Consider the following 26,918-nt stretch of genomic DNA (forward strand, 5'->3'; position numbering starts at 1 on the left):
ACCATTCCCTTCCATCATCTCTCCTGTTTGCCAGCTTGGTGAAGCTTTTCCAGTGTCTTCCAGGACATAGATCCTTTTGCGATAAGATAATCAGAATTGTTTCCAATGTCGCCTAACCACGGTTGATTTTATTTATTTATTTATTATCACGTGTGCCGAGGCACGGTGAAACGTATTGTTCTGCTTACAGTCCAGGCAGATCGCTCCATACATGGAAACATAAACCATACTATAAATAACGGTTTTAAAAGAAGCAGAAACTGGATCTAGAGGAAGAGTGCGCAGAGTCGCCAACATCCAGCGCCATCTTGGGAAAAGAAATAAAAATACATTTTTAAAATCCAGCTGCAGCCTGTTGTTTTTTCCCCTTCTTTAATCTTAGTCTTGCATTGCCGCCTTTTGCTTCTCCTTTCTCTAGTTTCTCCTCCACCGCTCACCCTGCCACGGCTGTTGGGCATCTCCAGGGGTCTTCTCCCTGTTCCTGGTTCCTCCAGCCCCCTGGGCCCGGCCTGCTGCTGCTGGGGGAAGCTGGGCTGTTACAGGCAGCCTCACTGCCCCTGGCTGACGTGTCTTGCTTCCTTCCATCGCTGTGCCAACCCTACTCCTGCCCAGCTGGACTGTCTCCCCGCTGGCACCCACACCAGCAGCCCCGCCGACGCGGGCCCGCTGTTGCCCGGCCTTTTCGCTGCACCGCCGGTTCGGCTTCATCAGCCTCTCGCCGCTCCTCTGGCCCGGTGGCCGGGTGTCCAGCCGCCCACCGGCCACGGTTCAGTCTCTCTCTCCAGCCGGCATGCTTAAAGTCATGCTGTCCTCAGACACTGCACACTGGGAATTAAACCAGTGTGATAAATGACATCACCGCTCTGCTTTTCAATTTTGTCCCTCTAGAAATTAACCTGGTCTTAAGCTGCAATGCCTCTTGTAATGATACATGAATCTGTACCCCTAAACCCCTTTGCACTCCTACCCCATTGAAATTCCCATGGAATGTGTCCCTATTCCTCCATCCAAGATGCACCACCGCAACTTTGCATTTAAATTTATTTGGCATCCAAGGGTTAATTCTGCAGTTTGACATATTTGCTCAAATTGCAACATTACGATGGTATTGATGTGTTTGCTTCAGTTATTCTCCTACTGGCAGTCTCGATGTTAAGAAGCAAAATTTGCTGCTTTGGGCTTTAAGACAAAAATACACACGTTCTCACAGTGAACAGCAGCGTGCCGGACTTACTTAAAGATGAGATCGTCCACGTCTGTTAAGGTAGCTCCGATGCTTTTGAGCAGGATGTTGATTGACTGGAGTGGCACTGCTTCCTGCTTTTCTCTACTTGACTCATCTCCTCCCGAATCCAGAGACAAACTTAGGTGCAGCTGTTTAGAAAAAAAGGTTGTGACTAAATAACAGCAACTTCAATTCTTGGACCAACATTATTACATGCGTGCAAGATAATTACACATCTTGAATGTTTACAGAAAAATTGAGGTGGCATTTCTAGAAAAAGCGTTTCCGTGTCCTTCGCAGGTTCAAGATGAACTTTCCCTGGAGGGTCAAGTTGAACCAAAGTGCATTTTGTATGCTGCAATTCAGAAAAATAAAGAGTGTTCTCTGCTTGAACAAGACAATGAATTTTGGGATTCATATGAACAAGAAAAATCCCTCGTTCAGCGAATCCTCAAGGTGCAGGAGGCCAGTCAGCCCATCGAGTGTGCACTGGCCCTCCCAAAGAGCACCCCACTCACTCGCCCTATTTCCGTAACCCCTGCCTGTAACCCCACCTAACCTGCACGTCATAGGACTGTGGTAGGAAACCAAGGCAGACACGGGGAGAACGTGCAAACTTGGCAGTTACCCAAGACCAGAATCGAACCCGGGTCCCTGGAGCTGTGAGGCAGCAGTGCTAACCACTCAGCCACCGTGCTGCCACATTAGATCCATAAATTATATATACTTTGTACAGAGCAATGAAAAGGCAAATATCCTCTCAATTACTAAACAAAAATACCATCTGATTTGGAATCATTTTGCACAACAACTTCCTGGAATTATTTCCTATATTTTAGTTGCTTTTGGCTCAAGAGATTGCACTAGAGATGGGCAAGAGTGGAATGAAGTCAATAGTGAAATCACAACATCTCAGGCAGGCTCAATGGACAGCTGTTTAATCATAGAATCCGGACAGTGCAGAAGGAGGCCATTCAGCCCATCGTGTCTGCACGGACCTTCTGAGACAGCACCCCGACCTCGACCCAATGCCCCGCCCTATCCCTGTAGCCCCACCTAACCTTTGGATGCTTAGGGGCAATTTATCATGGCCAATCCACCTAGCCTGCACATCGTTGGACTGTGGGAGGAAACCGGAGCACCCGGAGAAAACCCACGCACACACGGGAAGAACGTGCAAACTCCATACAGTCACCCAAGGTCGGAATTGAACCCGGGTCACTGGGGCTGTGAGGCAGCAGTGCTAACCTCTGGTCCACCGTGCTGCGCCATTTGTTCTTGGTATGTTTGTATTTATAGGAGACAAAACAGAGTGAGATAAACTTAAAAAGCCAACATCAGCATATGTTTGCAGCCTGGAGTTTCTGCTCACGTATAACTGGGAAAATCAAAGTACATGGAGAAAATAAGGAACAAAACATCTGCAGTTTCCCCAAAAACATATCGAAGGGTTCCCCACTGGCAATGCAAACTTGGAAAATCAATCCAACCATCTCCTCTTGGAGGAACTAAATGTTTATAAAATTAATCAATATTTTCACAGTCGTTGCAGGTCATAATTGTTAAAAACAATTGTGCAAGGGGCACAAAACAATAACAATGGTGTATGAAGTGTCGAAACAGATAATCACTGCTCCTGTAGTTATTGGGAGTTGAACACGGTCTATCAATATGCAAACAATTTCAGTTCTTAATTTAGTTTGAAACAAATGGCTAAAATACTCACTTTGATTGGGGAAATGTGTAAATACTCGAAGAAGCTAAGTCTTGAAGCGTCCGTCATTGACGTTTCCATCAATTCTGCCTTCAGTGCGTCCGTGTCCTTGTCTATCAGATTAGCCTGCAAAATAAAACCAAAACTACTTTAAAAGCAATCCGATCAGGCTCAGCTTGGATCCAATTCTTTTGCAAAGATGAAGAAGCAATTAAAATATTGGATTGGGTTTGTTTATTGTCACGTGTACCGAGGTACAGTGAAAAGTATTTTTCTGCGAGCAGCTCAACAGATCATTAAGTACATGGGAAGAAAAGGGAATAAAGAAAATACATAATAGGACAACACAACATATACAATGTAACTACATAAGCACTGGCATCGGATGAAGCATACAGGGTGTAGTGTTAATGAGGTCAGTCCATAAGAGGGTCATTTAGGAGTCGGGTAACAGTGGGGAAGAAGCTGTTTTTGAGTCTGTTTGTGCGTGTTCTCAGACTTCTGTATCTCCTGCCCGCTGGAAGAAGTTGGAAGAGTGAGTAAGCCGGGTGGGAGGGATCTTTGATTATGCTGCCCGCTTTCCCCAGGCAGCGGGAGGTGTAGATGGAGTCAATGGATGGGAGACAGGTTCGTGTGATGGACTGGGCGGTGTTCACGACTCTGAAATTTCTTGCAGTCCTGGGCCGAGCAGTTGCCATACCAGGCTGTGATGCAGCCCAATAGGATGCTTTCTATGGTGCATCTGTAAAAGTTGGTAAGGGTTAATGTGGACATGCTAAATTCCCTTAGTTTCCTGAGGAAGTATAGGCGCTGTTGTGCTTTCTTGGTGGTAGCATCGATGTGGGTGGACCAGGACAGATTTTTGGAGATGTGCACCCCATGGAATTTGAAACTGCTAACCATCTCCACCTCGGCCCCGTTGATGCAGGCAGGGGTGTGTACAGTACTTTGCTTCCTGAAGTCAATTACCAGCTCTTTAGTTTTGCTGACATTGAGGGAGAGATTGTTGTCGCTACACCACTCCATTAGGTTCTCTAACTCCCTCCTGTATTCGGACTCATCGTTATTCGAGATCCAGCCCACTATGGTCGTATCGTCAGCAAACTTGTTGATGGAGTTGGAATCAGGTTTTGCCACGCAGTCGTGTGTGTACAGGGAGTAGAGTAGGGGGCTACGTACGCAGCCTTGCGGGGCGCCGGTGTTGAGGACTATTGTGGAGGAGGTGTTGTTGTTCATTCTTACTGATTGTGGTCTGTTGGTCAGAAAATCGAGGATCCAGTTGCAGAGTGGGGAGCCAAGTCCTAGGTTTTGGAGCTTTGATATGAGCTTGGCTGGGATTATGGTGTTGAAGGCGGAGCTGTAGTCAATAAATAGCAGTCTGATGTAGGAGTCCTTGTTTTCGAGATGCTCTAGGGATGAGTGTAGGGCCAGGGAAATGGTATCTGATGTGGACCGGTTGCAGCGGTATGCGAATTGCAGTGGATCAAGGCGTTCTGGGAGTATGGAGGTGATGCGCTTCATGATCAACCTCTCAAAGCACTTCATTACGACTGGAGTCAGGGCCACTGGTCGGTAGTCATGAGGCACGTTGCCTGGTTCTTCTTTGTACCGATATGATGGTGGTCTTCTTGAAGCAGGTGGGGACCTTGGAGTGGAGTAGGGACAGGTTACAGATGTCCACGAATACCTCTGCCAGCTGGTCCACGCAGGCTCCGAGTACACGACCAGTGATCCCGTCTGGGCCTGTCGCCATCCGAGTGTTCACTTTCAGGAAGGCCAATCTGACTTCGGAAGCTGTGATGGTGGGTGTGGGTGAATTATGGGCTGCTGGGGCACTCGACAGCGGATTGTTGGTTACCTGCTCGAACCGAGCATAGAATGCATTGAGTTCATCGGGGAGGGGTGCGCTGCTGCCAGAGATACTGTTCGGCTTCGCTTTGTAGCCCGTTATGTTGTTTAGTCCTTGCCACAACCGCCGAGAGTCTGTCTGTGACTCTAGCTTGGTTTGATATTCTCTCTTGGCATCTCTGATGTGACAATGCCCTATTCACATTTATGAAAATGTTTCACCCTGAGGTTAGTCATCAATTTATTATCATAGAAGCAGCTATTCTACCCAAGTGAACGCCAAGGCAGGTGTAAATTTTGGACACTGAATGCATATCTGAGCTAAAGTTGTGGATACTAGACGGTTTAACACTTTTTTTCACCAGGCAGGTTTTACTTATACTGGGATATGTTTACAACGACAAGAGCAGCTCTCCAGTACCTTGCCAAAGCTGACTGTTCTTCCCTTCTGAGTGTGGACGGTGCACATAGAACATAGAACAATACAGCGCAGTACAGGCCCTTCGGCCCACGATGTTGCACCGAAACAAAAGCCATCTAACCTACACTATGCCATTATCATCCATATGTTTATCCAATAAACTTTTAAATGCCCTCAATGTTGGCGAGTTCACTACTGTAGCAGGTAGGGCATTCCACGGCCCCACTACTCTTTGCGTAAAGAACCTACCTCTGACCTCTGTCCTATATCTATTACCCCTCAGTTTAAAGCTATGTCCCCTCGTGCCAGCCATTTCCATCTGCGGAAGAAGGCTCTCACTGTCCACCCTATCCAACCCCCTGATCATTTTGTATGCCTCTATTAAGTCTCCTCTTAACCTTCTTCTCTCCAACGAAAACAACCTCAAGTCCATCAGCCTTTCCTCATAAGATTTTCCCTCCATACCAGGCAACATCCTGGTAAATCTCCTCTGCACCCGCTCCAAAGCCTCCACGTCCTTCCTATAATGCGGTGACCAGAACTGTACGCAATACTCCAAATGCGGCCGTACCAGAGTTCTGTACAGCTGCAACATGACCTCCCGACTCCGGAACTCAATCCCTCTACCAATAAAGGCCAACACTTCATAGGCCTTCTTCACAACCCTATCAACCTGGGTGGCAACTTTCAGGGATCTATGTACATGGACACCTAGATCCCTCTGCTCATCCACACTTCCAAGAACTTTACCATTAGCCAAATATTCCGCATTCCTGTTATTCCTTCCAAAGTGAATCACCTCACACTTCTCTACATTAAACTCCATTTGCCACTTCTCAGCCCAGCTCTGCAGCTTATCTATATCCCTCTGTAACCTGCTACATCCTTCCACACTGTCGACAACACCACCGACTTTAGTATCGTCTGCAAATTTACTCACCCACCCTTCTGCGCCTTCCTCTAGGTCATTGATAAAAATGACAAACAGCAACGGCCCCAGAACAGATCCTTGTGGTACTCCACTTGTAACTGAACTCCATTCTGAACATTTCCCATCAACCACCACCCTCTGTCTTCTTTCAGCTAGCCAATTTCTGATTCACATCTCTAAATCACCCTCAATCCCCAGCCTCCGTATTTTCTGCAATAGCCTACCGTGGGGAACCTTATCAAACGCTTTGCTGAAATCCATATACACCACATCAACTGCTCTACCCTCGTCTACCTGTTCAGTCACCTTCTCAGAGAACTCGATAAGGTTTGTGAGGCATGACCTACCCTTCACAAAGCCATGCTGACTATCCCTGATCATATTATTCCTATCTAGATGATTATAAATCTTGTCTCTTATAATCCCCTCCAAGACTTTACCCACTACAGACGTGAGGCTCACCGGTCTATAGTTGCCGGGGTTGTCTCTGCTCCCCTTTTTGAACAAAGGGACCACATTTGCTATCCTCCAGTCCTCTGGCACTATTCCTGTAGCCAATGATGACATAAAAATCAAAGCGAAAAGTCCAGCAATCTCTTCCCTGGCCTCCCAGAGAATCCTTGGATAAATCCCATCAGGCCCCGGGGACTTATCTATTTTCAGCCTGTCCAGAATTGCCAACACCTCTTCCCTACGTACCTCAATGCCATCTATTCTAATAGTCTGGGTCTCAGCATTCTCCTCCGCAACATTATCTTTTTCCTGAGTGAATACTGACGAAAAATATTCATTTAGTATCTCGCCTATCTCTTCAGACTCCACACACAACTTCCCATCCGTGTCCTTGACTGGTCCTACTCTTTCCCTAGTCATTCGCTTATTCCTGACATACCGATAGAAAGCTTTTGGGTTTTCCTTGATCCTACCTGCCAAATACTTCTCATGTCCCCTCCTTGCTCGTCTTAGCTCTCTCTTTAGATCCTTCCTCGCTACCTTGTAACTATCCATCGCCCCAACTGAAACTTCACACCATATCTTCACATAGGCCTCCTTCTTCCTCTTAACAAGAGATTCCACTTCCTTGGTAAACCACGGTTCCCTCGCTCGACGCCTTCCTCCCTGCCTGACCGGTACATACTTATCAAGAACACGCAGTAGCTGATCCTTGAACAAGCTCCACTTATCCAGTGTGCCCAACACTTGCAGCCTACTTCTCCACCTTATCCCCCCCAAGTCACGTCTAATGGCATCATAATTGCCCTTCCCCCAGCTATAACTCTTGCCCTGCGGTGTATACTTATCCCTTTCCATCATTAACGTAAACGTCACCGAATTGTGGTCACTGTCCCCAAAGTGCTCTCCTACCTCCAAATCCAACACCTGGCCTGGTTCATTACCCAAAACCAAATCCAACGTGGCCTCGCCTCTTGTTGGCCTGTCAACATATTGTGTCAGGAAACCCTCCTGCACACACTGTACAAAAAACGACCCATCTAATGTACTAGAACTATATCTTTTCCAGTCAATATTTGGAAAGTTAAAGTCTCCCATAATAACTACCCTGTTACTTTCGCTCTTATCCAGGATCATCCTCGCCATCCTTTCCTCTACATCCCTAGAACTATTTGGAGGCCTATAGAAAACTCCCAACAGGGTGACCTCTCCTTTCCTGTTTCTAACCTCAGCCCATACTACCTCGGAAGATGAGTCCCCATCTAGCATCCTCTCTGCCACCGTAATACTGCTCTTGATTAGCAGCGCCACACCTCCCCCTCTTTTGCCTCCTTCTCTGAGCTGACTAAAACACCTAAACCCCGGAACCTGCAACATCCATTCCTGTCCCTGCTCTATCCATGTCTCCGAAATGGCTACAACATCGAAGTCCCAGGTACCAACCCATGCTGCCAGTTCCCCTACCTTATTTCGTATACTCCTGGCATTGAAGTAGACACACTTCAAAGCCCCCTCCTGCGACGTCAAATCTGTGCTCCTGACCTCTATACTCTCATTCTCCCTTACCCTAAAACTACAATCCAGGTTCCCATGCCCCTGCTGCATTAGTTTAAACCCCCCCAAAGAGCACTAACAAAATTGGTGAAGCAGTATATGTTTTTTAAAAATAAATTTAAAGCACCCAATTCTTTTTTTCCCCAATTAAGGGGCAATTTAGCATGGCCTACGCTGCACATCCTTGGGTTGTGGGGGCTGAAACCAATGCAGACACGGGGAGAATGTGCAAACTCCACACGGACAGTTACACGGGTCCTCGGCGCCATGAGGCAGCAGTGCTAACCATTGCGCCACCGTGCCACAGTATATGTGACTATAGAAGACCTCATTCAGAGCACACACATCTCCTCACCCACAGGTTAATTTATTCTTTTACCGAAATCAGGATGAATATTGAATGAGGAAAACAACCATTCTGCCCGACTGAAGGCGACTCCCTCAAGTAGCTTTAAGTTACCATAGTCCCAGATGACCAAGGGCTGCTTTCCCCTTTGAGAAGATTTAACCTGAGGATCGCACCTCAGGCAAGGGGCAAGGTAGAGAAGGTGGGCCTTGCAATGGACTGGATTTGAATAAACTCAACGATTGATATTACATTTCCCAGTAAAATCTTCCAAGTATCTTGGCATTGAGTAAACATGTGGACTTTTCACCAACTTCACTTGATGTCTTCAGTTCTTGCGTTGTTGGAGTTCTCTCAAAGAATGGATTTACCTCATATTTAACATTTCAGATTTAATTGATGGACCTGCCAAGCTGTTGCACACAATCTCCATGTGAAACGGGGTAGATAAAAGTGGCAAACTGGGCCAGGGTCTGCCTAAGAATGGCAGGAGATCATTTAGCTCCGAGTGTTGGTCAATTCTCTGTGAGGTAGACAATGCGCTCTCAGGATTAGTGAAATCAGCTCTACCTTCAGGAGTTGAAGTCCTGGTGAGAATTAATCTGATCCTCTTTGACCTAGATTTACCGCCCGTCAGACAGTGCAAACAAAACGACTAGCACACTATTCAGCTGGGAACCAATCGGCCTCAGGCAGTCAACTGATTCGCATTCGTGAATACCGGCCATAGCTTTCACCCAACTAATCTGCTCAGTGCTGTTTATAGAACCTCTGCAGTGCACAAGGAGGCCATTTGGTCAATCGAGTCTGCACTGACCCTTTTGAAAGGCCACTCTACTTTGGCCCAATCCCCCGCCCCATTCCTGCAACCCCACCCCAAGGGGCAATTTATCACGGCCAATCCACCTAACCTGCACATCTTTGGACTATGGGAGTAGCCCGGGTCCCCGGAGCTGAGGCAGCAGTGCTAACCACTGTGCCAATTCCATTAACGAAGGAGCCGAGTATGAAAGTTCATGATTGGGCAACAATAAGGGTAAAAACATGGTAATAACATGCACAGCACATACGAATTAGGAGGAAGTCCACTCGGCCCCGCTCTGCCAGTCAATATGATCATGGCTGATCTGATTGTAACCTCAACCCCACATTCCTGCCGACCTCTTACCACCCCCCCCCCCCCCCCCCCCCCCCAAAAACCTTTCACCCCTTTGTTGATCCAGCACGAAAGTTACCTTTTGAGTCATTGCAAGAGGATCGGATGCTGGGGTAAACATTGCTATAACTGCGCTGAGGAAGCCCTGGTCAATCTTCACAGCCATTTCCTGAATCAGGACCATGAAGTATCTAGGAGTAAATGAAGCAACATCACAGTGCTGGGACCTTTGGTGTTTGTAATATATATATACATATAATGATTTGGAGGAAAATGTAATCGGCCTGATTAGTAAGTCCGCGGAAGACACAAAGGTTGGTGGAATTGCGGATAGCGATGAGGACTGTCAGACGCTACAGCAGAATATAGATCTGTTGGACACTTGGGCGGAGAGATGGCAGATGGAGTTTAATGCGGACAAATGCGAGGTAATGCATTTTGGAAGGTCTAATCCAGGTGGGAAATATAAAGTTAAAAGTAGACAGAGGTATCTGGGTGTACAGGTCCACAGGTCACTGAAGGTAGCAACACAGGTGGAGAAGGTAGTCAAGAAAACATACGGCATTCTGGCCTTCATCGGCCGGGGCATTGAAAAATTGGCAAGTCATGTTGCAGCTGTACAGAACCTTAGTTAGGCCATGCTTGGGATATAGTGTTCAATTCTGGTCGCCACACTACCAGAAGCATGTGCAGGCTTTAGAGAGGGTGCAGAAGAGATTTACCAGAATGTTGCCTGGTATGGAGGGTATTAGCTATGAGGAGAGGTTGAATAAACTTGGTTTGTTCTCACTGGAACGACGGAGGTTGAGGGGCGACCTGATGGAGGTATACAAAATTATGAGGGGCATAGACAGAGTGGATAGTCAGAGACTTTTTCTCAGGGTAGAGGGGTCAATTACTAGGGGGCATAGGTTTAAGGTGTGAAGGGCATAGTTTAGAGGAGATGTGCGAGGGAAGTTCTTTTACACAGAGGATAGTGGGTGCCTGGAACTCGCTGCCAGAGATGGTGGAAGCAGGAACGATAGTGACATTTAAAAGGCGTCTTGACAAATACATGAATAGAATGGGAATAAAGGGATACGGATTGGATTGGATCTGTTTATTGTCACGTGTACCGAGGTACAGTGAAAAGTATTTTTCTGCGAGCAGCTCAACAGATCATTAAGTACATGGGAAGAAAAGGGAATAAAAGAAAATACATAATAGGGCAACACAACATATACAATGTAACTACATAAGCACTGGCATCGGATGAAGCATACAGGGTGTCGTGTTAATGAGGTCAGTCCATAAGAGGGTCATTTAGGAGTCTGGTGACAGTGGTGACAGTGGGGACCCGGAAAGTGTACAAGGTTTTAGGTTAGAGGGGCAGCATGGTCGGCACAGGCTCGGAGGGCCTGTTCATGTGCTGTACTTTTCTTTGTTCTTTGTCCACAGTTAGCAAAGTTGCATACTTTAAACAGGAAAGATTATTTCAAAAAAGGTACATGTATCCCCAACAGGTCATTCATTCAAAAACACACCGGACATATCATCAGTGAACACTCAATTTTCTTGATGACCTAGTTTTCAAAAAATATCTCAACCTGGTACAAGCGAGCCATGTAACCAGTGAAGTTTACACTGTGTTCAAGTCTTGCCATGGCCTGGCCCTACACATCTCAATAAACCCCTTCTGGGTTCAGCCAATGTCGGCCTCTCGAACATGCCCGGCTTCCTTTGCCACAGCATTGCCAGCTGTGCTTTCAGCTATCTTGGCATTAAGCTCAGGAATTCCATCCTTAGATATCTCTGCCCTTCTCACTTTCATTAACACATCATTCAAACCTATTGGTCCTGGGTCTTAACTTCTCCTTTGATTCGGTGCCAATCAAACATTAAGTAATAACACAGGATGGAATGTACGACACAAGGCCCAATTATCCCCACCTTCTAGCCTTGCTTTACGTGAAAACTGCCTTTGGCCTTAACCACGCATGTCCAAGCATCAGGAGATGGGTTAAATACTGTATGTAAAAAGGTCCGAGGCAAATACAGGCGCCCACCCAGAGTGCGCTGTGTTCTTGCTATACTCACTTGATTGTTCCAAGTGGGGTTCTGCATGAAGGAGTTGGAGAGGTAATCAGCTGGTGTGTCCTTGTCTGTGTTTGACCTGATGCCAGGGGCCTTCTTGAGGCCCTGAAACAATGTTTTTTTATGTAAACTTTTACATAAAAGTGTCCAATTCTTTTTTTTCCAACTAAGGGGCAATTTAGCGTGGCCAATTCACCTCCCTGGATACAGAACTGGCTCGGTCACAGAAGGCAAAGGGTAGCAGTAGAAGGGTGTTTTTCTGAATGGAAGGTTGTGACTAATGGTGTTCCACAGGGATCTATGCTGGGGCCGCTGTTGTATGTAGTGTACATAAACGATTTGGAGGAAAATGTAGCCAGTCTGATTAGCAAGTTTGCGGATGACACCGAGGTTGGTGGAGTGGCAGATAGTGTTGAGGATTGTCAGAGATACAGCAGGACAGAGATAGGTTGGAGACTTGGGCAGAGAAATGGCAAATGGAGTTTAATCCGGACAAATGTGAGGTAATGCATTTTGGTAGGTCTGACATAGAGGGGAAATATACCGTAAATGGCAAAGCTCTTGGGAATATAGAAAGTCAGAGATCTGGGCGTGCAGCTCCACAGATCTTTGAAGGTGGAAACACAAGTCGACAAGGTAGTCAAGAAAGCATACGGCATGCGTGCCTTCATTGGACGGGGCATCGAGTATAAAAACTGGCAAGTCATGCTGCAGTTGTATAGAACCTTGGCAAGGGCTTGGTAAGGCTTTGGATAGGGGGCAGAGGATGTTTACCAGGATGTTGCCATGTCTGGAGGGTGTTAGCCATGTGGAGAGGCTGAATAGATTTGGACTGTTGGGCAGCACGGTAGCACAGTGGTTGGCACTGTGGCTTCACAGCACCAGGGTGCCAGGTTCGATTCCCTGCTGGGTCACTGCCTGTGCAGGGTCTGCACATTCTCCCCGTGTCTGCGTGGGTTTCCTCCGGGTGCTCCGGTTTCCTCCCACAGTCCAAAGACGTGCAGGTTGGGTGGATTGGCCATGCTAAATTGCCCTTAGTGTCCAAAAAATATTAGGAAGGGTTATTGGATTAAGGGGATAGGGTTGAAGTGAGGGCTTAAGTGGGTCGGTGCAGACTCAATGGGCTGAATGGCCTCCTTCTGCACTGTATGTTCTATGTTTTCATTAGAAAACCAGAGGTTGAGGGGTGACCTGATAGAGGTCTACAAGATTATGAGGGGCATGGATAGAGTTAACGGGCAGTAACACTTTCCCAGGGTGGAGGGGTCAGTCACCAGAGGGCACAGGTTTAAGGTCCGTGGGGCAAAGTTTAGAGGCGATGTGCGAGGCTGGGTTTTTTTACACCGAGTGTGGCGAGTGCCTGGGACGCGTTGCCAAGGGAGATTGCAGAAGCATATACATTAACGGCGTTCAAAAGGCATCTTGACAAATATATGGATAGGATGGGTATGGAGGGATAGGGCACAAGAATTGCTGAGGGTTTTGGCAAAGGTTGGTAGCATGAACTGGTTCAGGCTCAGAGGGCCAAAGGGCCTGTTCCTGTGCTGTATTGTTCTTTGTTGTGGGGGAGAGACCCACTCAGACACGGGGAAAATGTGCAAACTCCACAAGGAGTGACCCGGGGCCGGACTTGAACCCAGGTCCTCGGTGCCGCGAAGCAGCAGTGCTAACCACTGCCCCACCGTGGCCCTGAAACAATGTTGAGGATTCCCAGGGTCACTCTTTCCTGGCTGTATACCACCGTGCCATCACCTCCGATGGGCTTGCTCTGCTGTGGACAGGGCATATCCCGGAACTGTGGAGGAGTCTGGAACGTTGGCTGTAAGGTATGGTTTGGTGGGTATGACCGTCAGCCTGTTACTTGACAAGTCTGCCAGACACCACTCCCAATTTTAGCACAGGTCCTCAGAGGTAAGTAAAGAGCATATTGCAGTGTCAGCTGGGCGGGTTGTGCCTTTGTTATTTCTGGTGCCTCGGTCAATGCCCGCTGGTCAGTCCGCTTTCATTCCTTTCTGACTTTTCTGTAGCCATTTCACACAAATTAGTGACCTGCTAGGCCATTTCAGAGAGTAATAGCCATATTTCTGTGGGTCTGGGCTCACATATAGGCCACATTCTGGGTAATGATTCCCCTCCCTGAAGAACATAAATATGCTTTTATGACAATCCAGTAGTTTCATGGTCACTGAGACCAGCTTTTTATTCCAGATTTATTAATTGAATTCAATATGAATTCACATTCCTGTGACATTGGTCCCGTCCACTGGATTTCTAGTCCAGTAATATTACCACGACGTAGCCATTCTCCGGTATACAGATCTTAGAACATAGAACTGTACAGCACAGTACTGGCCCTTCGGCCCATGGTGTTGTGCCGAACTAGTCTGAAAATAAGTTATATAGTTATGTAGAACATATAGTGCAGAAGGAGGCCATTCGGCCCATCGAGTCTGCACCGACCCACTTAAGCCAAGTCAACCTACTCGCAATCATTACTGCACTCCATGTGCCTATCCGATAACCGCTTGAAAGTTCCTAGTGTCTGACACCACTACCATAGCTGGGAGTGCGTTCCACGCCTCAACCACTGAGTAAAGAACCTACCTCTGACATCCCTCCTATATCTTCCACCATGAACATTATAGTTATGCCCCCTTGTAACAGCTACATCCACCCGAGGAAAAAGTCGCTGAACGTCCACTCTATCTATCCCTCTCATCATCTTATACACCTCAATTAAGTCACCTCGCATCCTCCTTCGCTCCAATGAGAAAAGCCCTAGCTCCCTCAACCTTTCCTCATAAGACCCACCCATCAATCCAGGCAGCATCCTGGTAAATCTCCTTTGCACCCTTTCCAATACTTCCACATCCTTCCTGTAATGAGGTGACCAGAACTGCATACAACACTCCAAATGTGGTCTCACCAGGGTCATGTATAGTTGCAGCATAACCCCGCGGCTCTTAAACTCAATCCCCCTGTTAATAAATGCTAACACACTATAGGCCTTCTTCACGGCTCTATCCACTTGGGTGGCAACTTTCAGAGATCTGTGGACATGAACTTCTGCCACTGGAAGTCATTTCCCCTTGTTACTCGATCGAAACACTTCCTAATTGTGAACACCTCCATTAAATCTTCCCTTAACCTTTCTTGCTCTAAAAAGAACATTCCCAGTTTCTCTAATCTGGCTGTTTGAACTGAAGTACCTCAACCCTGGCGTCATTCTGGTCACCTCCTCTCCACGTCTTTGAAATCCTTCCAAAACCAGCTGTCTTGAATTGAACACAATACTCAAGGTGGGCCCAGCCAACCCCCCCCCCCCCCCCCCCCCCCCGCCACATAGATTATAAGAGGTGTAACTCCAGTCTCAGAAGATACAGCAGCTCCACTAGTACAGAAGAAATGTTACTCACTTGAACTGCATGACTTGGCTATGTTCATTATATCTTGTGATGATGCTGATATCAACAAATGGCTTTGGCTCTAAACAGAAGACATACGAAAATGTGAGTGGTTGCCATTAAAATATGTACGAATAAACACGTAATTATGGATAAAAACAAAATGATTACATATGACTACTGACCTGAATCCAAGGCAATGGACTTTGGAGGGAGTATAGGATGGAATGCTATTGGAAATATCGCACCAGCCAGCTGATTATCAATCTGGAAGGGAAAGATTCGTTGGGGTGTTCTCAAAGCAACAAAACTCCTTTTATTCAATTGCAAGAATATGAAGCGTTTTTTGTCATTAATGTCAGACTGCTGATTGTCTCAGATTTATTGCAATTTATGATTGGGAACTCCCTCCTTTCCCCCAGCAGCCCCACCCCCTGACCCCCACTCACCCAGCAGCCCCTCCCCCAACCCCCACTCACCCAGCAGCCCCTCCCCCCAATCCCCCCCTCACTCAGCAGCCCCTCCCCCTAACCCCCACTCACCCAGCAGCCCCTCCCACCCACTCACCCAGCAGCCCCTCCCCCACAACCCCCCTCACCCAGCAGCCCCTCCCACCCACTCACCCAGCAGCCCCTCCCCCCCATTCACCCAGCAGCCCCTCCCCCCCACTCACCCAGTAGCCCCTCCCCCACAACCCCCCTCACTCAGCAGCCCCTCCCCCACAACCCCCCTCACTCAGCAACCCCTCCACCTCGCCCCTCACTCAGCAGCCCCTCCCCCCAATCCCCCCCTCACTCAGCAGCCCCTCCCCCTAACCCCCACTCACCCAGCAGCCCCTCCCCCCAACCCCCCCCGTCATTCACTCACTCACTGAGAGAAACCCCTCTCCGCAAGCCCCTGCCCTCCATACGTGGTCATATTGGAGTCAGCAGTGGCAGATGGGAGGTGGAGATCAGAGAAAAAAATATGAAGAGTGAATTCTATCATCCCAAAGTCTGAATTCCCTCAAATCCTTGCTAATTTTATACTTCATCTCCGCGGTAATATTCCACTTGCCAATATTCTAATACATAAGAACATAAGAACTAGGAGCAGGAATCGGCCATCTGACCCCTCGAGCCTGCTCCGCCATTCAATGAGATCATGGCTGATCTTTTGTGGACTCAGCTCCACTTTCCGGCCCGAACACCTTAACCCGTAAATCCCTTTATTCGTCAAAAAACGATCTATCTTTATCTTAAAAACATTTAATGAAGGAGCCTCTACTGCTTCACTGGGCAAGGAATTCCATAGATTCACAACCCTTTGGGTGAAGAAGTTCCTCCTAAACTCAGTCCTAAATCTACTTCCCCTTATTTTGAGGCTATGCCCCCTAGTTCTGCTTTCACCTGTCAGTGGAAACAACCTGCCCGCATCTATCCTATCTATTCCCTTCATAATTTTATACGTTTCGATGAGATCCCCCCCCCCCCCCGCATCCATCTAAATTCCAACGAGTACAGTCCCAGTCTACTCAACCTCTCCTCGTAATCAAACCCCTCAACGCTGGGATTAACCTAGTGAATCTCCTCTGCACACCCTCCAGTGCCAGTACGTCCTTTCTCAGGTAAGGAGACCAAAACTGAACACAATACTCCAGGTGTGGCCTCATTAACACCTTATACAATTGCAGCATAACCTCCGTAGTCTTAAACTCCATCCCTCTAGCAATGAAGGACAAAGCTCCATTTGCCTTCTTAATCACCTGTTGCACCTGTAAACCAACTTTTTGCGACTCATGCACTAGCACACCCAGGTCTCTCTGCACAGCAGCATGTTTTAATATTTTATCATTTAAATAATAATCCCATTTGCTGTTATTCTGACCAAAATGGATAATCTCACATTTGTCAACATTGTATTCCATCTGCCAGACCCTAGCCCATTTACTTAGCCTATCCAAATCCCTCTGCAGACTTCCAGTATCCTCTGCACTTTTTGCTTTACCACTCATCTTAGTGTTGTCTGCAAACCTGGACACATTGCCCTTGGTCCCCAACTCCAAATCATATATGTAAATTGTGAACAATTTACACAATTTACTTTCCCAATTACTAGGTGTACCTGCATGCTGACATCTTCTGATCAGTGTATGAGGACACCCAGGTCCCTCTGTACTCCTCACAACTTGCTTTCCTAATTACCTTTGTATCATCAGCAGATTTAGCCACAATGCACGCTTTCACTTCATTCAAATCATTAATATGGATTGTAAACAGTGGATGCCCCAACACTGATCCCTGTGGCACCACACTAGTTGCAGTTTGTTAACCTGAAAAATGACCCATTTATCCTGACTCTGTGTTCCTGCTAGTTAGCTAATCCTCGATCCATACTGATAGATTACCACCAAAACGAAGAGTTCTTAGCTTTTGAAGTAATTTTTCATTTGGCACCTTACCACCTGCCTTTTGGACAAGTACACTCCATTCACTATATTTTCCGTAATCGTCCTTGTATTATTTCTCATCAGCCATCTGTTTCTGTTTCTTTTTAAAAACCTTTTATTTCCTTGGAAATCCAGGAAATCAATTCTTCAAAATTTTTGTCCTAAAATGGCCGATTCCTTACCTCCAAGTCTAGAAACAGTCTCTCACAGTCAAGCCCTCTCGGATTTTTATATCATTCAATTTAGCAAAGTCGCCATAGTCGCAGATGACCATCGGCTGCTTTCAGCTCCCCCCCTCAGGGGAGTGGTGATTCAACCTGAGAGTCACCACACCTCAGGCAATGGACAAGGTTGAGAAGGCCTTCGTGAATAACCTCAGCCGGTACGGGATTTGAACCCGCGTTGCTGGCCTCGCTCTGCATCACAAACCAGCTGTCCAGCCAACGGAGCTAAACCAGCCCCTCAATTTAATGAGGTAACCTCACATTCTTCCAAACTCCCAAGAGAACAACGGTTCATTCTGAGCAATCAAATTTTGAACGGGACCTCTTTAATACAACTGTTAAAGGCACTTCCCTGCAAATTGTTTGGAAAATGTTGTTCAGTTGTAAAGGAAATACAATGATATGATCTTGCTTCAACAATCAGCGACATAAAACACTTCAGGTTATAACGAACGTTGGATAACCAGTGGTTAGATCACAAACTAGTTGCAAATGCTGCACCATGTTAGTTGGACATTTAGCTGCATGCTACCTAGGTCATAGCAGCCTTTTCTTTTCTTTTTACAAAAATATAATTTGAGAGTACCCAATTCATTTTTTCCAATTAAGGGGCAATTTAGCGTGGCCAATCCACCTACCCTGCACATCTTTGGGTTGTGGGGGTGAAACCCACGCAAACACGGGGCGAATGTGCAAACTCCACACGGACAGTGACCCAGAGCCGGGATCGAACCTGGGACATCGGTGCCGTGAGGCAGCAGTGCTAACCACTGTGTCACCATGTTGCCCTCATAGCAGCCTTTTCAGAACACCTCCGCACCATAAAGATTTTGTGACACTCGTGCAACGAGCTGATAAAACAATAAACTTTACCTGTAACCAGTACAACTGAGCACGTAAGCTCCTGTGATGAGCAGACTGTTTGTATTCAACCTGAATTCCAGATAAGAAATTTCGCCTGATACTCATTCGCTGAGGCGACCGGGTTTGCATCGTCTGAAAATTAACCTGACAACATATGATGAGCGTGCCATCAAAATATGAAATGCATCACGTTACCCGACCCAGCCGCTAGCGCGTTAGCCTGTGCTTTATTACATTGCTTTGGATCATTGCTAAATTGCTGCAGTATTCTGATTTGCCGTCCTAATTACTGTGTTGATGACTCCACGGTTATAAAGTTTGTATTTTTGAGACAGACCCCAATTGGAAAGGAAAATTAAGATAGGAAAATGACCTTCTCAGGATCTTGGGAAACTAAAAGTGGAACAAATTGAAAAGCAAAAAACTTTTGGGGAGACTGTAACTGGTTGGAAGCTTGTTAAAGGTCAGACAGCATTCAGAGCTCAATTGTTGATGTTGATGATTCCAGTGGTGCAGCACAGGCAGGTTGAAGGTGGAGTCTACATCCAGCAGCAGGATAGGCAAACTGACAGCTGCTGCCACTGTTTCTGTTATTTGAAGATAATGGGCGAAATTCTCCCCCAACGGCGGGATGTCCGCCGACTGGCGCCAAAGCCGGCGCCAATCAGACGGGCATCGCGCCGGCCCAAAGGTGCGGAAGGCTCTGCATCTTTGGCGGCCTAGCCCCAACATTGAGGGGCTAGGCTGACGCCGGAGGGATTTCCGCCCCGCCAGCTGGCGGCGGGAGCGTCAGCGGCCGCTGTCAGTTTCCCGTGCATGCGCAGTGGGGAGAGTCTCTTCCGCCTCCGCCATGGTGGAGGCCGTAGCGGAGGCGGAAGGGAAAGAGTGCCCCCACGGCACAAGTCCGCCCGCGGATCGGTGGGCCCCGATCGCAGGCCAGGCCACCGTGGGGGCACCCCCCGGGGTCAGATCGCCCTGCGCCCCCCCCCCCCCCCAGGACCCCGGAGCCTGCCCACGCCGCCTGGTCCCGCCGGTAAATACCAGGTTTGATTTACGTCGGCGGGACAGGCAATTCCTGGGCGGGACTTCGGCCCATCCGGGCCGGAGAATCCAGCGGGGGGTCCCGCCAACCGGCGCGGCCGGATTCCCGCCCCCGCCCAATCTCCGGGAGCGGAGACTTCGGCGGGGGCGGGATTCACGGCGGCCAACGGCCATTCTCCGACCCGGCGGGGGGTCGGAGAATGACGCCCCACATTGGTGGATCCAGACTGTCGTAAGCAGAGCTGAGGGTGTTCACCATTTTTGGTGAAGACCATGCCCATGGAACCTGGATTTAGCCTGATCACCTGCCAATAGCAGCACACAACAACCAGAGAGCAGGCGGAGCTTAAATTCTTCATGAGGAAGAGAGCTTTGAAGGACCTTTGTGACTGAGACTGTTGACGCACGAGTTGAGTGGACTACCAAACCATCTGTGTTAGCTGCACCTGACATCTAACTTACAATTTTCATTTATAATTTACCACAATTTGCCTGTTCATGTTTTAAATTTATGTTGATTGAGTTTTCCAGTAGAGGTCATTACCCAAATAATATTTAGGGTTTGTTGTGTTTTTAAAGGGTAGAATCTTGTAGCTTCATTCTTTCGTAAATAACCGGGATTTCTGATTTCTTCCATCACAATTTTAAAGACCGTTAGTTAAATGAAAGTTTGTGAAGAAAGAGAAAAATAAAGAAAATCTTTTAATAGTTACAACGACAGAGGGAGTACAGCAATTTTGTATGTCTATTGGAACCCTGCCACAATCGACAAGTAATATTTATATGCTACCTCCAAGTTACTGTCCAACTTTATCCAGTGTTCCGGAGTCTTGGCGGTCAGGTGTGTCTGGTAATTCTGTTCCAAAAGATTGATGTGCTTTTGACTAAATGGCCTCCAGCGTTGCTTCCGTTTCATTTCCCACACAACGCCAGAACTAAAGTCAGAACAAAATACTAATTAAACACAAGTATAACTTTAATTAAAATAAAGATACAACTATTTTGGTGTGCCAAAATCATTAGGATTGCTGGAAATGAAACTTTTCACAGCAGCCTCCATTTCTTCACACATCAACTCCACTATATGCCATCTCACGACATTCAAATAATAGTAATAATCTTTATTGTCACAAGTAGGCTTACATTAACACTTCAATGAAGTTACTGTGAAAAGCGCCTGGTCGCCACATTCCGGCGCCTGTTCAGGTACACAGAGGGAGAATTCAGAATGTCCAAATTACCTAGATTGAGATAGTAATGCCAGAACTGAGCCTGCTCCAGTGGCTCGAATCAGAGAACAATGCTCGTCCAGATGGCCTCAAACTAAACGTGACCCCAGAATATTCTCCTTCTAGGTTCTTCCCAGCTTGCAAAGTCCACATTTACAGCGACCAAATTTCTTCTTTTGAATTTAAGTTGCATCTTAGTCCATGATGGTTTTGACTCACTTTTCCTTCCCACAAATCATGTTAGACCTTTCTATCCTAAATCCATATTATTCCCAAGTGCTCATTCATGAAATCTCATACTAATTTAGAAGGCTTTCCTGGTGTTAAACTTACTGCTCTTCCCTTTATGCATATATCTTAACCCATTTTCAAATAAACAAGTTATTTTAACGACATTTTGATTCTCATTATTTCTTTGAATTTGACAATGCTAAAAAAAGGCACATAAAATTTCATTATGCTTATTTTAGGATGCATCTCATTAAAAGGTTTGTCTACTTTGAAAGCATTCAGTCTTTTTATCCATTATCTATGAACAAATGTTATGGGCGAGGTGTTTTCAGAACCCCAAAATGTATCATGGAGTTCAACCAACCTCCCCTTTAATGGATTTGTTGCTTTTCCTAGCACATGGCTTTTTCCCTAGGTGTGGGATTACAATTATGGACACGTGGGTTTTTAACCACAAAACACTGTTTATTCCATGAACTCAACTTAACATCTTAAATAAACATTGGATCTCTGAACACCCCTTACTTCAAAGATAACTCAGAAAATATTGCAACAGTAAATAATTCCTCAAAATGTTCCTTCAAACTTCCAAGAGACTTAACACCTTTAAACAGAATCACATCAGGTTAAGGGCTTCACTATTATGAGTTTAAATCACCCAAATGATCCAGAGATAGTCTTTCATGGCAGAGATCCAGCTCACTGCAAACACAGACACACACACACAACTCTTTTCAAAACTTGCAGCTCTCTGGAAACACAGACACACACACACTGCTTTTGAAACTGAAACTAAAAACCTGCAAAGTGGCTGACCTGAGCTCAGCCCCACCCACTCTCTGACATCAGTGTTTTCTTAAAGGTACATTGCTTAAACATCCATGTCTTAAAGGTATTCTCACATGACACAAAGAACAATACAGCACAGGAACAGGCCCCTTCAGCCCTGTACCGGTCATGATACCAAACTTAGTTATTCCTTTGCTGTGCATCTGATACCAGATTTCGGTTCTTGGATAAAAGTGATCTGAAGCATTTATTAGTCAATGCAATATTTCTTAATGCCCAGATTGCAGCTGTCCATCATTCATGTTAACTGGACCACCCTTTCAGCGTTTATTTAGCACGTATATATTTTTTAGGAATCACGACAAGTTTTTGCTTGGTTGCTTGTATTTTGTTAAAACTTTATAATTTATTCCATTTTCAATATGCAAAAGCTTGAAGGCTCTCTGCTCATATGGCAGCTCTAATCACTCTAACCACATTTGCCTCGAGCTTGCTTTCAACTGGTTTTGATTTCGCTGACACACGTTCCACCTCAGGCCTCACCAACATCTCAATTGGATAAGTAACTGGCTATCACATAGAAGACAGAGGGTGGTGGTGGATGGAAAATTTTCAGACTGGAGACCAGTTACCAGCGGTGTACCACAGGGATCAGTGCTGGGTCCTCTGCTATTTGTGATTTTTATCAATGACTTGGAGGAGGGAGCTGAAGGGTGGGTCAGTAAATTTGCTGATGACACCAAGATTGGTGGAGTAGTGGATGAGGTGGTAGGCTACAAAGAGACATTGATAGGATGCAGAGCTGGGCCGAAAAATGGCAGATGGAGTTGAACCCTGATAAGTGCGAGGTGATTCATTTTGGTAGAAAAAAATTTGAATGTGGATTATACGGTCAACGGCAGGGTTGAGGAATGTGGAGGAACAGAGAGATCTTGGGGTTCACGTCCACAGATCTCTGAAGGTTGCCACTCAAGTGGGTAGAGCCGTGAAGAAGGCCTATAGTGTGTTAACCTTTATTAACGGGGCTTGAGTTTAAGAGCCGCGGAGTTATGCTGCAACTATACATGACCCTGGTGAGACCACATTTGGAGTATTGTGTGCAGTTCTGGTCACCTCATTATAGGAAGAATGTGGAAGCATTGGAAAGGGTGCAAAGGAGATTTACCAGGATGCTTGCCTGGTTTGCAGGATAGGTCTTATGAGGAAAGGTTGAAGGAGCTAGGGCTTTTCTCTTTGGAGCGGAGGAGGATGAGAGGTGACTTAATAGAGGTTTATAAGATGATGAGGGGGATAGATAGAGTGGACGTTCAGAGACTATTTCCTCGGGTGGATGTAGCTGTTACAAGGGGGCATAACTATAAGGTTCAGGGTGGGAGATATAGGAGGGATGTCCGAGGTAGGTTCTTTACTCAGAGAGTGGTTAGGGTGTGGAATGGACTGCCTGCTGTGATAGTGGAGTTGGACACTTTAGGAACTTTCAAGGGGTTATTGGATAGGCACATGGAGCCAGAATGACAGGGAGTGGGATAGCTTGATCTTGGTTTTGGACAATGCTCGGCACAACATCGAGGGCCGAAGGGCCTGTTCTGTGGTGTACTGTTCTATGTTCTATATTCAACAAAGATCCAACTGTTTCAATTAACACCTTTCCCCAAGAGATTTCTACACGATCACCATTTTTAAGTCACTTCCTTTCCACAGACACGATTGATCCTTTTAGTTTTAATCGGCCAGTGAATCATACAAAAGTTACGGTGTAGAAAGAGGCCATTCAGCCCATCATGCCTGCGCCAGCCCATAAAAATAGAAACAAGCCCCTCATTCGAATCCCACTTTCCAGCACCTGGTCCATAGCCTTGCAGGTTCCAGCATTTCAGATGCAGACCCAGGTACTTTAGGAGTTGAGTGTCTCAGCCTCACGCACCAACTTCGGCAGTGACGTCCAGATGTCCACCACCCGCTGGTGAAAAGGTTTGTCGTCATGCCCCCTCTGATCCTTCTACCAATCACCTCAAATCTATGTCCCTGGTAGCTGACCCCTTAGTGAGAGGAAACAAGTTTTTCCTCCCTAATTTTCCCATAATTCTGTACACCTCAATTAGATCGCTGTCTGAAGGAAAACAACCCCAAACTCTCCTCATAGTTGCAATTTCAGGCCCTCGTAAATCTCTTCTCTCCAGAGCGATGATGCCCTTCCTGGAATGAGGTGACCAGAACGGTTCGCAAAGCTCCAGCTGGGGCCTAACCAGCGTTTTCTACAATTCATCATTAAATCCGTTTTTGTATTTAATACCTCGCCCAATGAAGGAAAGCATCCCATTTGCTTCCTTGACCATCTTGCTCACCTGTGCTGCCACCTTCAAGGGCCTGTGAACCTGCACTGCAAGGCCTCTCGTTTCTTCAACCCCTCTCGGTATCTTCCCATTTATTGAGTATTCTCTTGCTTTGTTTGCCCTCCCCAAATGCATTACCTCACACTTTTCCTAGGGGCTGGTTCAGCACACTGGGCTAAATCGCTGGCTTTTAAAGCAGACCGAGGCAGGCCAGCAGCACGGTTCAATTCCCGTACCAGCCTCCCCGAACAGGCGCCGGAATGTGGTGACTAGGGGCTTTTCACGGTATTCTCATTGAAGCTTATTTGTGACAATAAGCGATTTTCAATCGCAGACCTCCAATGCTCTGGTACCTCCCCTGTATCCAGTGAAGATTGGAAAATGATTCTCAGCTGGTCCGTTATTTCCTCCCTGGTTTCCCTCAACAGCCTGAGATACAAGTCCTGGTGACTTATCCCTTATCAAGGATGCCAGTCCTTCCTCTCTCACTTTGCGCATTGTATCTAATAATTCACTTCTAAACGGATTTTAAACAAATATTTGGTATTCATGTCTTCTCTAGTAGGCCATATTGTTAAAGAAACGGTGCAGGGTTGCTGCTTTCATTTATTTGGTTCAAATACGTCATCATGTTCCTGTCATGACTCAGTGAGTAGGCAGGTCATGCACAACAGGAAGGCTCTAGCTAGATCCCAGCCAAATGGGCTTTAGAGTGGTTTCACAGGTCGGCGCAACATCGAGGGCCGAAGGGCCTGTACTGCGCTGTAATGTTCTATATAGTGACTTAGGTAATCACATTACAGAATCAAATAATCATAACGCACAGAAGAGGGGGAGGGGTGGCATTGTTAGTCAAGGACAGTATTACGGTGGCAGAAAGGACGTTTGATGAGGACTCGTCTACTGAGGTAGTATAGGCTGAGGTTAGAAACAGGAAAGGAGAGGTCACCCTGTTAGGGGTTTTCTATCGGCCTACGAAAAGTTCCAGAGATGTAGAGGAAAGGATTGCAAAGATGACAGCACGGTAGCATTGTGGATAGCACAATTGCTTCACAGCTCCAGGGTCCCAGGTTCGATTCCGGCTTGGGTCACTGTCTGTGCGGAGTCTGCACATCCTCCCAGTGTGTGCGTGGGTTTCCTCCGGGTGCTCCGGTTTCTTCACACAGTCCAAAGATGTGCAGGTTAGGTGGATTGGCCATGATAAATTGCCCCTAGTGTCCAAAATTGCCCCTAGTGTTGGGTGGGGTTACTGGGTTATGGGGATAGGGTGGAGGCGTTGACCTTGGGGAGGGAGCTCTTTCCAAGAGCCGGTGCAGACTCGATGGGCCAAATGGCCTCCTTCTGCACTGTAAATTCTATGATCTATGATTCTGGATAGGAGCGAAAGCAACAGGGTAGTTGTTATGGGGGACTTTAACTTTCCAAATATTGACTGGAAACGCTATAGTTCCCATTTTTGTCCAATATGTGCAGGAGGGTTTCTTGACACAGTATGTAGATAGGCCAACGAGAGGCGAGGCCATATTGGATTTGGTACTGGGTAATGAACCAGGACAGGTGTTAGATTTGGAGGTAGGTGAGCACTTTGGTGATAGTGACCACAATTCGATTACGTTTACTTTAGTGATGGAAAGGGATAGGCATATACCGCAGGGCAAGAGCTATATCTGGGTGAAAGGCAATTATGATGCGATGAACATAGAACATAGAAAAATACAGCACAGAACAGGCCCTTCGGCCCACGATGTTGTGCCGAACCATTGTCCTAGATTAATCATAGATTATCATAGAATTTACAGTGCAGGAGGCCATTTGGCCCATTGAGTCTGCACCGGCTCCTGGAAAGAGCACCCCACCCGAGGTCGACACCTCCACCCAACACTAAGGGCAATTTTGGACACGAAGGGCAATTTATCATGGCCAATCCACCTAACCTGCACATCTTTGGATGAGGCAAGACTTAGGATGCATCGGATGGAGAGGAAAACGTCAGGGGATGGGCACAATGGAAATGTGGAGCTTGTTCAAGGAACAGCTACTGCGTGTCCTTGATAAGCATGTACCTGTCAGGCAGGGAGGAAGTGGTCGAGCAAGGGAACCGTGGTTTACTAAGGCAGTCGAAACACTTGTCAAGAGGAAGAAGGAGGCTTATGTAAAGATGAGACATGAAGGTTCAGTTAGGGCGCTCGAGAGTTACAGGTTAGCTAGGAAGGACTTAAAGAGAGAGCTAAGAAGAGCCAGGAGGGGACATGAGAAGTCTTTGGCAGGTAGGATCAAGGATAACCCTAAAGCTTTCTATATATATGTCAGGAATAAAAGAATGACTAGGGTAAGAGTAGGGCCAGTCAAGGACAGTAGTGGGAAGTTGTGCTTGGAGTCCGAGGAGATAGACGAGGCGCTAAATTAATATTTTTCGTCAGTATTCACACAGGAAAAAGACAATGTTGTCGAGGCGAATACTGAGGTTCAGGCTACTAGACTAGAAGACTACTAGACTCGTAGACTAGTGGAGTACCACAAGGATCTGTTCTGAGGCCGTTGCTGTTTGTCATTTTTATCAATGACCTAGAGGAAGGCGCAGAAGGGTGGGTGAGTAAATTTGCAGACGACACTACATACAAAATGATCAGGGGGTTAGATAGGGTGGACAGTGA

General features: G+C 46.7%; 1 protein-coding gene across 1 annotated transcript in view; it reads right to left on the reverse strand.

Annotated features, from left to right (window-relative positions):
• The window catches only part of vps13c (vacuolar protein sorting 13 homolog C), a 473,104-nt gene that overhangs the window by 56,807 nt on the left and 389,379 nt on the right, over positions 1-26,918 (reverse strand). Inside the window, 7 exon segments of the mRNA XM_072493103.1 lie at positions 1,235-1,374; positions 2,952-3,065; positions 9,728-9,839; positions 15,138-15,207; positions 15,311-15,392; positions 18,651-18,785; positions 20,473-20,617. Of these exon segments, the coding sequence (XP_072349204.1) occupies positions 1,235-1,374; positions 2,952-3,065; positions 9,728-9,839; positions 15,138-15,207; positions 15,311-15,392; positions 18,651-18,785; positions 20,473-20,617 (798 nt within the window).

Source organism: Scyliorhinus torazame, chromosome 30 (assembly GCF_047496885.1).
Source record: "Scyliorhinus torazame isolate Kashiwa2021f chromosome 30, sScyTor2.1, whole genome shotgun sequence".
NCBI lineage: Eukaryota > Metazoa > Chordata > Chondrichthyes > Carcharhiniformes > Scyliorhinidae > Scyliorhinus > Scyliorhinus torazame.